This window comes from Sebastes fasciatus, chromosome 4, assembly GCF_043250625.1.
Source record: "Sebastes fasciatus isolate fSebFas1 chromosome 4, fSebFas1.pri, whole genome shotgun sequence".
Taxonomy (NCBI): domain Eukaryota; kingdom Metazoa; phylum Chordata; class Actinopteri; order Perciformes; family Sebastidae; genus Sebastes; species Sebastes fasciatus.
The window spans coordinates 20,677,222-20,694,908 of NC_133798.1; the positions used below are offsets into that span (position 1 = coordinate 20,677,222).

General features: G+C 39.5%; 1 protein-coding gene across 1 annotated transcript; it reads right to left on the reverse strand.

Annotated features, from left to right (window-relative positions):
* Positions 1 to 854: 854 nt before the first annotated feature.
* Positions 855 to 17,210, reverse strand: slc17a6a (solute carrier family 17 member 6a). The gene is made up of 12 exons (XM_074632669.1): positions 16,426 to 17,210; positions 14,444 to 14,699; positions 12,656 to 12,774; positions 11,659 to 11,773; positions 10,597 to 10,684; positions 10,316 to 10,402; positions 8,920 to 9,062; positions 8,684 to 8,833; positions 5,261 to 5,393; positions 5,059 to 5,169; positions 4,837 to 4,964; positions 855 to 2,804 (listed from the first exon to the last, which is right to left on the reverse strand). Exons 1-12 carry the CDS (start codon positions 16,515 to 16,517, stop codon positions 2,475 to 2,477), a joined length of 1,752 nt encoding a protein of 583 aa, XP_074488770.1. The 5' UTR covers positions 16,518 to 17,210; the 3' UTR covers positions 855 to 2,474.
* Positions 17,211 to 17,687: the final 477 nt, after the last annotated feature.

A 17,687-nucleotide genomic window follows, 5' to 3' on the forward strand; every position in this document is an offset into this window, starting at 1 on the left:
GCAAGGATCTGACGATTCAATACGCATCACGATACAGGGGTTACGATTCAATATATCGTGATATATTGCGATACTGTAAGCAAAGCAATATATTGGGATTTTTTAAAATCTAATCTTTGGAAAACTGTCATAGTATAAAGAACACCATATGCATAAAATCTGATTAAAAAAGGTTTGAAACATTTATTAAATGATTAAACTAAGTAGGGCTGAAACAATTAGTCTATCAAATTAATTGCATAAATTAATCTGCAACTATTTTGTTAATAGATAAATCGTTAAAGTCATTTTTAAAGTGAAAATTTGTAATACAAATTCTCTGTTCCGCTTCCTCAAGTAAGGGATAATGTACAGCTAGCGGGTCTTTGTTGTAAAAGAATCCCCGACAGAGCGATGCTGCACCCCGACGCGACGGTCCACCACAGTCCGACATCAGAACTGCGCCCGTAGCAACGGTCTGCTATACCTAGCAACGGTCTGCTATAAAGAAATAACAGACCTTAGAACGCCGTGATTGAACAATCAGAATTGAGTATTCAACACAGCCATGTAATAAATGTTAATATTCACTAGTTCTCTTAGTCTTCTATAATATTAAACTGAATATCTTCAGATTTTTGACTGATGGTCGCACAAAACAAGACATTTGAATATGTGAACTTTTCCCATTTTCTAAAATGTAGCTGCAGCCCTAAAAATAAGATTTACAAATGTGTTGCTTCATTGCTGAAAAGGAGATAAATAAGATATAAATAAAAAGAGAAGTGGGATCTGCATTTTTATTTATCACAGTCCCTTTAACATCAACATCATAGCACTACTTTGAGAGGGTACATACACTGAGAGGGCGCATCTCTTTGCAAATTAAATAAAGTACTGACTGAGTTCATCATTGCATGTAAACTATTAATTAAAAATGTATAGTGTTTTTGAGAATCAATACAGTATCACACACATAATATTGCGATATTCGTTATTTTCTTACACCCCTAATCGACCCACAAGATGAAAAGTTGAAGAAGAATGACAAAAGCATGACTTTTTTTTTTTTTTTTTTATAAAATGATATGAGTATTTTTTATAACACTTTTTGACATCAACATACCTCTTCATTAAACACAATATTAGAAGCCATAAAATCACATTTATCTGTTTTACATAAACTTCAGGCACAAAGCCGTAAATAGCATCTTTTGGTCATCTTAAACATTCTTAAATATTTATATATTTTAAACATCCTTGCAGGTTTCATACAGCAAAATGAAGAAAAAGTGTTCAAATAGCAAATAAAGTCAGGTGGAACAGCCATCTATTATTAACTCATGTGGTCCACTCAAACGTGACGATATCAAAGTGTCAACAAAGTACTTTTTGGTGACAATGAGAACGACCGAGAAACACCAAAGAGATCACAACAACCTGGTTGTTCACACACATTACTGCATTCCTCGCTGTCAAAATGCAACATGTCCTGCATCATGAGCACTAAAGCTGGATTCTCCAGACACTAGTAATTTGTTAAAAACACACACCTTAATGTTGAGCATCACATGACTCCAAAACAATTACAGTTAGATACGGCAAGCCAGTGTTACATTACAGAACAGAACGTGATGGGTGGCGGCTGGTACACAGAATTTATTGCAGTGCACACCAAACATCAATAAACAATGTCTTCTGAGCAGTCGCCTTCAAAACTTTTTTTTTGATTTGTCTCACATCACGACTTGCACCTGATTATGAAAGTTCATTTCAATTATTTATTATGGCAGATATCTAAGAGAACAAAGCAAGTGAGCCAAATGAGGACTATCAATGACGTGTGAGGCGGCTGCATCTGAAACATTGATCTGAGCAAATTCATGCAAACAAACACACACTAAAACTCTACGGTTCAACTTCACTCACGCTATTTTTGTCTTATAGTGTATTACAGGCCTCGCTCGGGAAGAAGGAGGCCTTTTTTGCAAGCAGACATCTCCCTGAAAAGGTTACTGTCCATGAAAAATATGGCCTTTTATATTAATGTTAACACAGATCAACGACCCAAAATCCACAATAGTCTCACAGAAACAGTATACAGGTATATATACAGTACATAAAACACATTTGAGAAACAGAATCTTGATTTAGAATACTTTTATATAGTTTCAGTGCAATCAGAGTGGTATTTCAGAGAAAGACCCTATATGATGGTCAACTGCAGTGTCATCTGGCTCATGTTGTTCAAGTAGATTGATGAGGTTTTGGGTGCCTAGAAGAAGTACAACATAGGCCTGCAGTTCTCTTTGCTCTCTCTATAGTGAAGCCCTACAGTAGATGTGATGAGAGACATGTGAGAGTCTAATGAGGATTGTTCTGCATTGCAATTAACTATTTCTTTACATTGGCTTTTTGAAACGGTTTTACTCTAACACACAGAATGGATTTAAATATCTAAGATAATATGTTGTGCAATCCGTGATGGAGAGTCTTTAAGAGTAGCCGCGCTCAGAGTAAATCTTTCCGGCCGGTTCCTGTACATACTCCTCCGTCTTGTCCCAGTCCTGAACCCAACCTCCGTTGAGCTGCGCGGTGGCCCCGTAGCTCTTAGCCGGACCGCCCATCGCGCCGTAACCCTGCGTGATGTCACCCGTCTCTTCGGCCAGCTCGTCCTCATCGATGAAGCCGCACTTCTCATCGCTGGTTTCTTCGGGGTCGGCCCATGGCTGCTTCTCCCCAGACGCAAAGATCCCATAAAACACCACTCCCCCGTAATGCACCATGGAAGCAATGAGGAAGACATACTGCCACTCTTCTCGTGTCTAGAGACAGAAAACAGTTGCAGCCAGGCTGAGTCACGTCTTTAAGGCCCTGATGATGTTACCATGTGTTCCTAAGTGTTCTGCCAAAGCTCCCACAACTTTGGTTTCACGTGAAAGATTCCTGTATTTGCGTTTGTGTCTGTGCTCTTCCCACTGGTTTGAAGTGGACAAAGGTGATGTCATGCATCTCTGTGTACCAATCAGGATTTAGCACCAGTTGAATTCAATCTATTGACAGTTGTGGGGTTGATTACTCATGTTGCTAGGCCAACATCAATCAAATATGATCAAACTACACCCACTCATTCCTGATCAAGGGACTATATTTCTGGGGTTCCGGTGTAGCCAGTGGATATCCTGGCCAAGACTTCCTTTTCTGTGCGCTCCTGATTGTTTACAGTTTGATTACCAACTTGAGATACGAGACTGAAGTTGGAGTGTAGAGACGACGTCTACGTCTGAAACGATTTTTTCACATGTAGCCAGTTTGCAAGCTAATTCTAAACCAATAAAAAGCTAAATTATCGTCAGATGATAGCCGATGGGAGACTGCATTTCAGACAATGCGTTCTGCCTCTTTTGCTCTCCACACGGACTGTTTACCGGCATTCAACCATAGACTGTATATAAGAATTGGACGTAGTCACCGTGACGTCACCCATTGGTTTGTGGACTGCTGTTTTGAAGCCTCCAGTTCGGCATTTTGGCCGTCACCATCTTCTTTTTTTGCAAACAGACATTACACGAGAGGGTGGAGCTAAGTACAACTGATCGCTGAATAAGACATTTTCAGGCAACCAAAAATGTTAATATTGACTTTCATGAACTGAAAACACACTGTGAAAATTGTAAGTCGATAACACGGACAACTCCCAGACCAGACAACGCCGTGGTAGCGACCTGTCAATCACAAGGTAGCCACGCCCTAAAGCATACCCTGCTTTATGGTCTATTTGACTCTAAATGGGATCATAATTTACTAAATGAACATCATGCTGTATTGAAGAAGACTTTAAACTAGTGATTGAGACCATAAACTCATGTTTACAATGTTTACTGAGGTAATAAATCAAGTGAGAAGTAGGCTCATATCCTCATAGACTTCTATACAATCTGACTTCTTTTTGCAACCAGAGGAGTCGCCCCCTGCTGGCTATTAGAAAGAATGCAAGTTTAAGGCACTTCCACATTGGCTTCACTTCCTCAGACCCGGAGGTTGCCCACTGTATTCAACCAAAGCCTGCTTGAACGTGATTGGTCAATACTACTTGGATTACAAACTGAAACCAGAATGCTTCCGATGCCAAAATCTTGTCCTGTTTCCTATAGACAATACATGTGAATGCAGATTCTGTTTATAGAAATTAAGTCCTGATGAAGCTGAGCTTTTGAGTGTTAAAGACAGTGAAATGAAAAAAAACATTTGGGCAAGATCTAATCCTGTGTCCCTGTGTTGATTGTTCATTTATCTAATTACATGCTAAATATATGTAGGCTATTTTATATTAAAAAAAAAATATATATATATATATATCTTCCTGTAAAACTGTAAAGACTCATCTTGAATTTTGGGGCAGTTCCTCACATTTATCTAGTCAAATGTGATTTGTAGCAACTAGCTAACCCCGCCCATTATATAAAAATCGCACTTGACCATTAGCTTGTGGATAGCCAGCCCGTTCTCATTCCAGGGAGTGAAATACCCCGACACTTTGTCACGTTTGATACCGCCGCACAAGGCACCCTTAGCGCCGAGACACACTGGGCTTTCCATTGACTACAATGTGAACCCATTCACGGCAACAGTAAACGTATAGAGAGTATGGTGACGTAGTTTAAAGAGCGAGTAGACACACACGGGGCAGGCGGGAGGGGAGGTGGACGGTTCCCACACCGCAGGGTTTTCATCCAGAAGACCGCTGTTTGTTGCACATTTAGTTTTGAATATTTCATATTATAGAGAAATACTCAAGATTTAAAAGTTTGTATCTGCATCAACATTCCCATCGCTGTATGAGTAGAAATGACTCACCTTGTTCTTTGTCATGGCTCCCACTATTAGAGGGCAGACCATCCCTGACAGGGTCCCCACCCCGTTGGATATACCCATGAGGATGCTGGCATAGCGAGGAGCGATGTCTAGATGGTTGACATTGAAACCTGCAGCACAAAGAGTGAATATTCTCAGTTCTGTGCTTTTTTTTTTAATAACATAAAAAGATTTTGAACTAGAACTCATTGTTCTGAGACTCACCTGATATTGCAAATCCACTAAAACCCACCGCCAGAACTAAGAAAGAGATGGCCACGCCCTTACTGTGAGAATAACCAACCACTAACAGGAAAGTGGCCTCCATACCAAACCCTAAAAACAAGAAGAAGAAGAGGGTTAACTAATGAGGAATACTTCTATAACGTCATGGGAACAGACAGAGAGATGATTATCAAAGCCTCACCTCCACAGTTCATGATTTTCCGGACCATAGTGGTGGACATGATGTTGTGAGTCCGCAGGTAGTCGGCTAACTGGCCTCCTAAGGGCACGATGATGGTCATGACCAAGTGAGGGAGCGCCGACACTATTCCAACCTGAGAAACCATCAAACACTTGTCTGAAGAAAATGTGACAACTACAAAGAAACTGTCAAAACAAAAGTGATTCTTTTTCTTCTACTCTCAGATCCAATCTGTGCTTTTCAACCTCTGACTGCAGCTTCACATCTGAGCAATAATTCACCTGCAGCAATCACAGCAGCATCCTGAAGCTGAACTATAACAGCTTGATTCATGCTTCACACTCTCCAGGGAGGACATTTCATGATTAACTAGAATCTTTGTCTGATACATTCACTCATGGACAGCACGATCAGAAAAGTATCAATAAACCACAGCACTTTCAAAAGCAAATATTGCAAAATTGCCCCGTTTATAACACACTTTGTTTCAAAATCAGTGTGTTCAAATCTATTTTCTTAAACCAAGTGGAAAATGATGCCAAAGGAGTAAGATTATTCCTAGGGGACATATCATAAAAAACTCACTTCAGTGCTTGTGCACATACATTTGGGTATCTGGAGTGCCAACCGACCCACAAACTGTGGAATAAGACAACCCAGTCGTTTTTTTGTTGTTCTTCAGACTTCTGAAGTTGAGCCTGGTGCTTGAAATGTTACAGCAATAGAAATCCTTCTAACGGAAGCTATTTGGTGTGCTGATCTATCTGTTTTAAATCTGCTATACAGTATTTCTTTGATCCAGCACTCGGACACTGGATGTGCATGTCTTTCTTTCCGCTTTTTACTGCCTAGATCAGAAAACATGTGATTTGCAGGCTCATTAGAATATATCGCCCACAGCTTGAGAACGACTTTACAAAGGTGCATCATATTTTTTTCACAAGCCAATGAGAGCAAACTGGGCTTTTTCAGGAGGGATCTTAAAGAGACAGGTGCTAAAAAGGAGCATTTCAGACAGAGGGTTGATACAGGTATATTCAGACAGACAGTATGAGAAAATAAAGTGTTCTTTGAACATTAAAGCATGTGAACATGTTCGAGTAGAAACCCAAAATACAAGTATGAAACCTGGAAATGAGCATGATATGTCTGCTTTAAATGTTTTGTTAAAGGGCTCGATGAAATCATTTTAACTTTGTTAAATTTAGGTAATGATTCCCACGACATATTTCATGTTGTATCATCATAAATCCATTCATCTGACTGAAACAGAATGGGTATTTTTTTGAAGTTGAGGCAAACCATTTAAGAGAGTTAAGCAAACTATTTAACTTGTAAAAGGTCAGCCACTTCGCCATATGGACTTAACTCATCACTAACCCTCACAGTCTAACCACATTTCCTCGTCAAATGAGAGTCTGTTGCCCCTGTCTGCATCAGGCAACAGGAACTCAAAGAAAAGAGTCTTTACTCATGTTTTGCGCAGAAAAGGCAAACTGATAATCACAGAACAAAAACCAAGAACCAACAAAGATTGAGCTGAAAACCAAGACTTAAATACAAACTAATCAGACGAGAGGATGACGTGCAGGTGGAGAGATGGGCGGAGAAGCTCAGGTGAAGGGAATGAGGTGATGAGGCAGGAGAACAGGCAGGGAGCTGATTGGTCTTTGGATATGGGGTATAACACATGCGCAGTGTAATTGGAGCTGTTGTTGTGGATTGCGATTGGCTCAATTTTGGTGAGTGCAGACCAGATTTTACTGCACATGTGTTGAACCCCAAAGATATGACGTACAACGGAGTATTAGGGCCACATTGAAAAAAAAATAAATAAATCTTTGATTTCGAGAATAAAGTTATAGGTTTACGAGAAAAAAAGTTGTAATATTATGAGAATAAAGTCATAAGTTTAAGAGAAAAAAGTGGTTGTATTATGAGAATAAAGTCATAATATTATAAAGGTATAATTTTACGTGTTCATTTAGAGGGGAAATAAATGAGGAACGTGGAGCATCTTGTGAAGTTATACTTTAGTACAGGTTTCACAAATAACAAAATACTTAATCTTTTGGCACATCAGCACCACATTATCATAAGTATCAGGACCTTGAAAAGATTGTGCAAGAAACTGGATTTATTCCGAAGAAAGAACCACACAGGCCTGGGAGAAAATGCCTCTTTTGTGGAGGAAGAAATTACTTTATTCTCCTAAAGTTATGACTTTATTCTCATAATATTACAACTTTTTTTTCTAGAAATAGCATGATTTTATTCTCATTAAATTACGACTTTTTTTCTTTAATATTCTGACTCTATTCTCGAAATCTCCAATTTTTTTTCTCTCAATGTGGCCCTAATACTCCGTCGTAATGATGCGTTGATGATGCATGACCTCTCCTCTTTCCACATCCCAGTAGAGGAAAAACACAGCACAGAAAACCCAAAACACAGAAAACAGTTCGGTCCAGTCGACAAAAAGTCTGAGAGCGTCTGGACACAGTGCCAGACTGTGACAACCCCAGTGCATGCTGGGAGGTTTCCTAACTAAGCTCATGCAAACTATTCATTTTAGTTTGATTCTAATAACAAGTTTTAAACCTTTTGATCAGTAGAAGTTTTGAACACAACATTGACATTTCATCACCTTTTAAGTTGATATGATGAACTTGTTAATAAACAGTTGCTTATTTACACATCCAGCAGTTAAAGAGCAACATTATCGTTTATTTGGAGTTGGGTTTCTGGCCACTTGATGAATCACTCTCTTTTAGCTCTGTTTTTGTTCTCCACCAACTCCTGAGGGAAATATCTATCTATTTGCTGCGAAATGCTCCACTATGTTCACCAGCTACCAGCTGTTGAGCAGGTAGTGTACATTAAGTTTTCAGAGCTTTTTTTCTGAAAACAGCTGCCTGCTGCGGCTGAAAACAATGAAGAGTGGTGAAAGTGAACCAAAACAGTAAAGTTCGGGTCCAAACAGCGTATTAATGAGCTGAAACTCACTATAAAGCTCCGTAAAGCTGAGGGGAGCAGCATATTCTGGTGATAATTCTCTGTAGCTTCATCACTATGAGTGACCCCTTTCACATTATCACATTGTTTTCACAAATATAGAATATTGATTTTAGGTGCTTTAATTTAAATCCATATCAGGAATAACACTTTTGTCAAAATCTAAAATTAAAATGATTAGAGCTCAAGAATAAATGAATTTCAGACAAAATGAATGAATAACAGCATTGTTATACTTTTCAGTGCAGAATAAGACCGATCATATTAGTATCATTCATAGTATGAGTATTCATTTGCATTTTACACAAATTGAACTGCACTGAACTTGAGCAATTCATATCTGAGAAAATCTTGTAATCCTGAACATTAGATCACATGATGTGAAAGACGCCAGAGGGATTTACTTACCTTGCTGATTTCAAAGCCAAACACTTCTTCAAAGTATGCAGGCTGGCTGATGAGCAGCAGATAAAAGGTCCAGCTCCTGCAGAAGTTGGCCACGATGATTGCATAGACGGGCATGGAGGTGAAGAACTTCCTCCAGGGGGTACCGAATTTCTGTTAAAACAATCAGAGAATCAGCTGGATGTCTACAGCACGGTGTCCTGGTGTTACTTATCAATGGATACAGACTGAGAACTCACTTCCATTGCACTTATCAGCGCGGCACTTTCACCAATGCTGTCCTCGATGTAACGGCGCTCCTCATCAGTGATGGTCGGGTGCTCCGCTGGGCTCTCGTAGGACACAAGGACCCAGAACAAGTACCAGAATATCCCGAAGCATCCTGAACAGATCAGCACAGAACCAAACACCTCAGTCATTACAAACTCCTGCTGTGCAGCCAAACGTTGCTCAGACACACAGACGTTTTATTTTGTACTATTCGAGTGGAGATCCCAAAGTTTTCAAAAGATACCAAATTTGCTGAATTTTGTGAAAATGTGTATAAAATTATGCAAAATCTACAATATTTCCATTTGAAAGAATAACAATAGAACTTGATCACCCTACTAAGATGTGAAACTTCAGGGATAACAACTAGTCCTATATAGAATAAATATGTGCAGCCATAACAAACACAGTGTACACACTCAGTACAAACATCATATAACAGCTTCAATGATGAGCTGGAACAAGCTGATATAGAGTATGTGATGCTGTCAGCGAGGAATAAGATGTTTTTTTATAACTTTAATGATACTTAAGAGGAATTAAAAGGGTCAAACTGTATGTTAAAGATAGACAGGATGTAACTGACAGTATGTGTGACCACATGTGGCTGCAAAAACTGACTCAGTATTATCAGTTACACAGCAATATCTGTCTAACGTTTGCTAACATTAGCCACCATAAGCTACTGGTCATACCAGACCATGTGCGGCTGTAGCAGTAAAACTCCTGAATGTATTGATTTGACATAGGGTGCGTTTTATAGCTTGTGAACTCAACTTTTCATTTGTAAGACAGACCTCTTTTTGTTGTTTCTTCTTTTAAAGAGGACCTATTATGCTTATTTTCAGGTGCATACTTGTATTTCGGGTTTCTATTAGAACATGTTAATGTCCAACAAAAGCTTTATTTGTTGAAGCGTTTGTTCCCCCCGAAAAGCCCAGTCTGATTTGATTAGTCAGCTGGTCCACTCTGTTGTGATTGGTCAACTGAACCAAACTCTTCGGACTCCGCTCCAGCTCCGCTCTAACTAGCTTTGTTTGAGGGCGTGCCAGACTAGCCGCTAAGCAGGTATTATACAAATGTGTCACTTGGTGATATCACCACGTTACAAAAGAAAAGGCGGGACTTCAATCAAGGCATTTCAGGCAGTTCAGGAGCAGTGTTTCTGTGGGGGAGAGTAACTCCCTTTGGCGTGGACTTTGGGCTTTGTAACTTTGCAGACCTTTTACATGCACAAAAAAAGCTATATAACACACTAAAGGAAAGAGAAAGAAGCACAAAAGCATAATAGAGCCTCTTTAAAAGTGACATATAGTCACCCTTTAAGGTGTTAAAATTAAATCAACTCATGACAGCAAAACTCACCATACACATAGAAGACAGAGGACCACCCAGTGTACTGGACCAGGATCCCGGCCAGAGGCATCGCTATCACTGCACCAGCGTACGATCCTGAACAGGACACAATATTATGACCAGGCAGAATTTGATCCGGCTGCTTATACAGAGTGCTCTGTTGTCCCAGTGTTTAGTGACAAACACACATTTCAGGAGCAATATTTTGTACATTTTAGTGTATGAAGTAATATGACGATAGAGTCGAAATGAGTAAATCACAGAAACGTGACTGCGTGTAGATTTTGTACCACAGAAGGAGATGGTTGCCAGACGACTTCTCTCCAGCGGTGGAGCCCATTTACTCCAGATCCCGTGGCAGGCTGGGTAAGTCACTCCCTGCACGGTGACAAATGACATTTACAGTCACAGTCTGAACACACAAGAATCATTTTCCATTAACTTAATTATGGTTTTTCTCTCAATATGAGGCAAATAATCATCCGGTATCAACACATTTTACATCTATTTTTCCACTTTCAGTCAGTAGTATTTACATAATTTAACTGATTCGGCTTGATTGACGTAGTCTGTTCTCATTTGCCAAAAACACACAAGACAAATTGTAGTTAATAGCAAACAAACTGACGTGCATTGCAGCTGACCTTTCTAATAGAGACTAATGGGATAGGTGTGAGTCAGGCTGGCTACCACTTCATGAGAACAAAACTGAATTGCTCCCATTAAATCTTCATTACACACTAAGTGGCATACAATCAACTATTGATAGACACAAATTGCTGGGGCTTGCAGTGGGAGACACCCTGAAATGCTAATGTTTAATTTGCAGTAATAAGTCGATGGGTGCTGGACGCAGGCGGCTCGCCATCTCGATGGTCATGAGCTGCTATTGAAACGACAGCATGCGGCAAAACAAAATCACAAAAGAGGATGACCTTCAGTCTAATAATAGCGTCTCTCTCTCTCTGAAATCTTTTCTTTTCTGTTGAGCTGTGGGGGCCGCCCTCATCAAGTGGGTTTTATCTCTTTTGTTCTGTGCGTTTCTATGTGAACATGGAGCTGTTTTGGCCAGGTAAACCAACATACATAAGCCCTGCAGGGGCTTGTTTTCTGTGTGTGGACTAATCTGATAATTGTATACAGTATAATGAATGGATCCTCTCTATAATGGGCTTCAGTTTCCAGTGCAGATTCAAATAGAAAGCCAGTGAGAACAAGAGGATTTCTGTGTCAAATACAGAATGTCAGAACTGTTTCATTAGGGGTTGAGTTTAGCTCTCGACTGATAATGAGGCATCATTTTTGAGTCTTTTTAAAGGTCAGTATTTGATGTGCAAACCGTGCATCCGTACCTCAACCAGCCCTTGTAATATCCTCACAAAGATGACACATCCGTAGTGCGTCCGGGCGGCAGAGGGAATGAACATGTTCAGGGTGGATGTCAGCACGATGGCAGCACCGAAAACTCTGGATAAACAGCAGATCAAATGTCATGAATATTATCAAAACAAGATCATCTCACTCAAAACGAGATAGCCGCATTGATTCAAGCACTTTAACAAGATTAAAACATCAGATAAGTACTAAAATATCCATAAAATGTTGTAATTCTTTACTACACTGGAAGAATAAACACTGATAAGGAAGATATCCTAATTGGATGCCATACACACACACACACACACACACACACACACACACACACACACAAACAACAGGCAGTTATTCAGTTTCCAGGCGGTGTGTGTTTGCAGCAGAAGGCCTCAGTGGGCTCAGCTGACTTGGCATGATGAAGCTCTTCAAAGATTTGCATCTTATTTAGGCTCCATTTCCCTCATGAGAAATCGAACAAACATGGATGTACAACGACTTTCACTGCAACCTTATCCTACTTTGGTTGCTTTTTATAGCATCATCACTACTAGTTACATTTACATGATTTTCTAATAGGGATTTTACAGTTTTGTTGTTATAATTTGGTTTTCTACATATTTGTTGCTCTGTTCCCTTTGTCTAATTGTAGGTGAAATAATGTGATTATAGAGGCAGGATTGGAATCATACTACAATCATTATTTCCCACTGCAGCAGGGCTTTGGCTGGTGTGGTTGCCATGCCTCTGAACATAAAGGATTAGACACGGTGGTCCCATGGGAGCTCATTAACATGAGGAGGCACGCCCGGTGGGCATCAGCCAAATCCCCAGTTTATCTGCTGTAAGGTCAGGCTGCTTTCTTCAAACCACCGAACCGACAGCCAAATATTACACCTACATTTACATTATAAATTAAAAATAGAAATATATTTCCACACCCACGCTGTAGTTGTATTAACAGAAATGATCATTTACCTGTTTGCTGCCAGTCTTGAGCAGATCCACCCTCCTGGTATCTGAGTGACTATGTAGCCCCAGAAGAAGGAGCCATGAATCATCCCTACGGTCTCTGGGTCCCAGTTGAATAACGCTTTCTTTCAGACAAAAAATAAAGACACATTTTAATTCCTTTTCCAAACATTTTAAATAAGAGTAACAAGATGAAATCATTAAAGGTAGGGGGGATGCGTGTGGAAGTGACTGGGATCATTCCTTTATGTGTATAAGGCAACATCAGGCTTGACTTAAACATTGCTTTCCTAACTTTGTAAAACAAAATGTGACCAATAAATATATAGATATCAATTTATTTAATTGTATTATTTAAACATATTACATTTTTTATTATTAAAATAATAAATTGTACACCAGCAACGGGAAGTACAAGTGTAAACCTTTTTAATGCAGCAGCAAATTGGTCAAAACTTAAACAGGAATTAAAATTATAGTATATAATGTATATAAAATCCGGTCCGGTATCAACTGAAGTGGATTAATGAACAGGCTGGCCTGGGCTGCATCCTATAGGGGCCCCATTTTTGCAAAGACCCCGGATTGGCCAGATTATTTTTAATTATTTAAATTTACTTCAGAGACAAAAAGAACAACCTTTACCCCTATTGGCCCATAACAAACATCTTAAAAAATTAAGCAGCTGATTCGTCACTGCTACTGGACAGAATAGCGGCAATATAGAAAGAACACCGCGGGACCAAGATCTACTAAAGAAAATCTCAAAATTGCTATAGATATTTCAAGGCTTATAGAGTAACGGCTGTCTCAATGTGTGTGCTCTCTGAGTGTGTACCTGTGGGCTGTGTTATATTCCTAGCACACTTTTACACATGGCATGATGAGAAGGGGGCCCCACACACAGAGTAGCCCTGGGGCCCCCGACCACCTTAATCCGCCACTGAGCTGTGCAATATGCTGCCTTCCACTGTGTAATTGTCTGAAATATATTAATTATGTATTTTTTTAAATGTTTTTGAGAGTTGCAAGTTCTTTTAACATGGTCATGGAGCATATATACTGTATATTTGTATTCTGGGGGTATCGTTCCTATGCAGAGGGTAGTTTAGTTTATTTATTGACTACACTGAGGGCGTTATATATTTTAATAATTTATTTATTTATTGTGTTGAGTTGAATGTGATTCTTATTTTGTACTGTAATTACCTTGTGCCTTTTCTACCTTTTTTTCTTTTCTTAAAGCTGACTCGATGTAAACTGCTCAGAATTCCAATGTACTTATAGGTGCAAATGGCAAATAAAACTCTTCAATCTTGAATCTTGAATCTTGAGTATCTGTGCATCTATAAACGGTGTAATCAAAATGCTTCTTTTGTAAGTGTGAAATACTGTCAGTGGATATCAGAAAGAGCTATTTTATTTTATGCTTTTACACCTTTACTGCGACACCATACAGTGGGTAATTAAAGCAACATAATAATCATGTTTTTTTTAAGAAAATTACAAATAAAAATAAAGTATTTGCTTCTTCTTACTAAAACAAGCACATCTCAATAAATACAATTTAAATATATATATTTAAATATATATATCTATATATATATATAGATATATATATTTAAATTGTATATATATATATATATAGATATATAAATATATCTATATATATATATATATATATAAGGCTCTCCAGATGTGTGAGTGTGGCCCTCATCACTTATTAAACACGTGGGGGGGGGCTCGTGGGGGGCTCGTGAGGGGCGGGGCTTTCACATGGTTTTAAGGGTTTACCTGTGTGATGATGATCTTGCCGTCTCGATGGATCGTGCTGTTATTGACCATGCTGACGATGGCCACACCCAAGTTACACCGGATGCCGAAGGAGATGCAGAAGCCGAGGCCGCTCAGCATGGCGATGATGTATCTGCGCGGAGCTCCGAAGCAGGTGCAGTCACACAGCGGCGTCTTCCTCTCCTGGCCCTCAGACGGTCTGCCATCCTCCGTCAGCTCGATGGCCTCACCTGGCTGCTGACGCTTCTCCAGCCTCCTGCAGCGGACACCATCATATATACTCTTTTTTATTTTAGGTTAAATTTAATGTCGATACATGGATGTATTAAATCAGAAAGCTGCATTTTAAGGAGCGACTATCAGTGGGAAATATGAGATTTTCTGCACAAAAAAACCCCTCATGTATTTATTCTAAGGCTCTTTATTATAGGGGAATTATGTTGCATCTTTTTTTAAAAAAACTAAAAAAACAACAGCAAACACTGGTACAGCTCAGATCAAAAAAGAAATGTGTATAGGAGGTCATATAGGAAATAGTCCATAGTGCAGGGAAGTCACAGGATGTATGAGTTCATGTTCAAGAGACTCCTTGTGAGATAATGGAAGAGAGATCAGGTCCAATATAATTCAGATATATTATTATAAATATTGTGGAACTGATCTACTTTGGCATGTAGAATATTTGTGAGACATTCCAAAGGGACCATCTCAAATATGACTTTTCGCCAGCTTTGAACAGAGATGTTGCATCCTTTCTTTATGCTCCCTCAACGACAGGCCTTGATAATGTCTTTTATTTTTTAATTTCCCTTAAAACCCTTTTTTAGTTAAAGTCAATCTACCTTTTTTTTCGTTTCCTGCTGAAATAAATATAAATATATCTAAAAGACAGATATAACGAGAGAAAGAATTACCTTCATATACCGCATTGCAGCAATATCAGCAGCATCGTTGTTTACACTTCATTTTTTAATTATGGCTCTCATAAATGTGTTGCGCATTTTCATTTTGGCTTCTACTTCAAATTCGTGCAAAGACAAAATGTAAGGTTCATTTAAAAAAACAAAAACGAAGCATTGCAATGTGAAGGCCTCATCCAGTGAAATAACAGGCCTGCTATACAGCTGAAATCAAACCAACACATTTTTTTTCCTTGCATAGCTTTGAGTCACGTTTCTGTGTTGCAGCTTTGGAATCAAGTTCAACTATTGAAAGACATTTTAAGGAGCTAAAAAATAAATAAATGAACATTTGTGTCTGCACCATTTAATCTACAATAGGTGTATTTTATAAAAAGATACGTTTTTGTGTAAAAATTCGTTTTTGTTCGGCCTCATATTCAACTATAAGCCATTTTTATTATCAGCTTAAACAAGTAATTCAATGTTATACACAAAACACTGCTCCTCTATGCAGCTACTCTGATTTTTAAATTTGATCACTTTCCCTTTTCACTACATTTCAATTAGGTTTCTTCTGACAGTATAAATAATAAAGGAAGTCAATTGATATGAAGTCCATCGATCTTGCATTAATACAGATGGATACATGAGGTAATAGATATCCTCCGACCTTGTGTCACGACTCGCTCTGTTTCATTAATTATTAAAAAAAAACACCCACAGCAGCTGGTGGAGGGGATCATCCTCCAGGGAAATATCTGATCCTTAAATATTCGAGCCACACGACTCTCTGCTTTCAGCATCCAGTCAAAACCAAAGCAAATTCCTAGTGTATACCTCTTACACCTGGTAATAAACACCATTCTGATTCTGATTCTGATTCTGATTCTGATTCTGATTCTGATTCTGTCCGTGATTCATCTCATGAAGAGCAGCTTTACCTTTTCATTTCAATGTAATTCAGGAAAAAAAAAAGCACATTTAAAGCCATGTTTTATGTGTGATCTGGATTTGTTCTATTTTTTAATTTCTCATAACAGATATAATTAAAAAGACGTGCAGAAATGTGGGATTTCTTACTTGTAAATCTTCCCGAGGGCCTTTCCTGCGATCTGTTTGATCCCCTCCTTGGCGCTGCTGGTAGGAGCAGCTTTTTCCATGCCAGGCTCCATTTCCAAATTTATCTTTCACAATTTCTATTATACAATAACAAATGGTGCTTTAATGAGCATATTGTTAAGATATTTTAATCCAAATAATCTGTCTTTTAAAAGCAGAAAACAAAACGTCTCGATGATGATGTCCTGGTAAAGATGAGGCAGTAAAATGGTGTGTTCAGTCAGACAGACAGAGCTGGTTCCACAGTCACACAACAGCAGTCCAATAAGTCCGCTTCTGCCTTGCGCAATGTTAATCCATGCAGTGCCATCTTTAAGATCCGGGCGGCGATTAGAAAACAGCACCACGGGGAGATAGAAGATTTGTTTTTTTTAGGAGCGTATTCTTTGAGAAATATAGAGGTGGAGGAAAAAAAAAAGGTGTAAACGTGTAGCTGGTGCAGGTCAGTGGAGCTCCAGTCTGATCTGAGATGAGGATCTCCGGTGAGGCGGTTCCAGCTCGCAGCTCCTCTACTCCTCTACCTGTCAGCAGCTCCTCCCTCTCTCATCTCCTCTCCTCTAATTCAATTATTCATCTGTTAAACAGCAACAACTGACAATTGCATAAACCTCTCTCCTTCACTTATATGTAACTGAATAAAAAGGGAATTTCAGGATGAGCTCCGACCATCTATAAATCACATCATCTGCAGCAGCACAAAGCATTGATCCTCCTCTCTTCTCCTCTCTCCTCTCTCCTCTCCTCTCCTCTCTCCCCTCCTCTCTCCTCTCTCCCCTCCTCTCTCCACTCCTCTCCTCTCTCCTCTCCCCTCCTCTCCTCTCTCCTCTCCTCTCCTCTCTCCTCTCTCCTCTCTCCCCTCCTCTCCTCTCTCCTCTCTTCTCCTCTCTCCTCTCCTCTCTCCTCTCCTCTCCTCTCCTCTCCTCTCCTCTCCTCTCATCTCTCCCCTCTCTCCTCTCTCCTCTCCTATCTCATCTCTCCTCTCCTCTCTCCTCTCTACTCTCATCTCTCACCTCTCATCTCTCATATCTCCCCTCCTCTCCTCTCCTGTCTCCTCTCACCTCTCTCCTCTCCATCTCTCCTCTCCATCTCTCCTCTTTCCTCTCCTCTCTCCATCTCTCCTCTCCTCTCTCTTCTCTTCTCCTCTCCCCTCTCTCCTCTCTCCTCTCTCCTCTCTCCTCTCTACTCTCTACTCTCCTCTCTCCTCCCTCCTCTCTCCTCTCTCC

Excerpts from the sequence above, each read along its gene's own strand:
- slc17a6a (XM_074632669.1), bottom strand. The coding sequence starts at position 16,517 with ATGGAGCCTGGCATGGAAAAAGCTGCTCCTACCAGCAGCGCCAAGGAG. Across the intron at positions 10,685-11,658 it reads TATTACAAGGGCTGGTTGAG|GGAGTGACTTACCCAGCCTG; the intron begins GTACGGATGCAC and ends GTCACCGTGCAG. Across the intron at positions 9,063-10,315 it reads CTCTGTCTTCTATGTGTATG|GATGCTTCGGGATATTCTGG; the intron begins GTGAGTTTTGCT and ends TGATCTGTTCAG.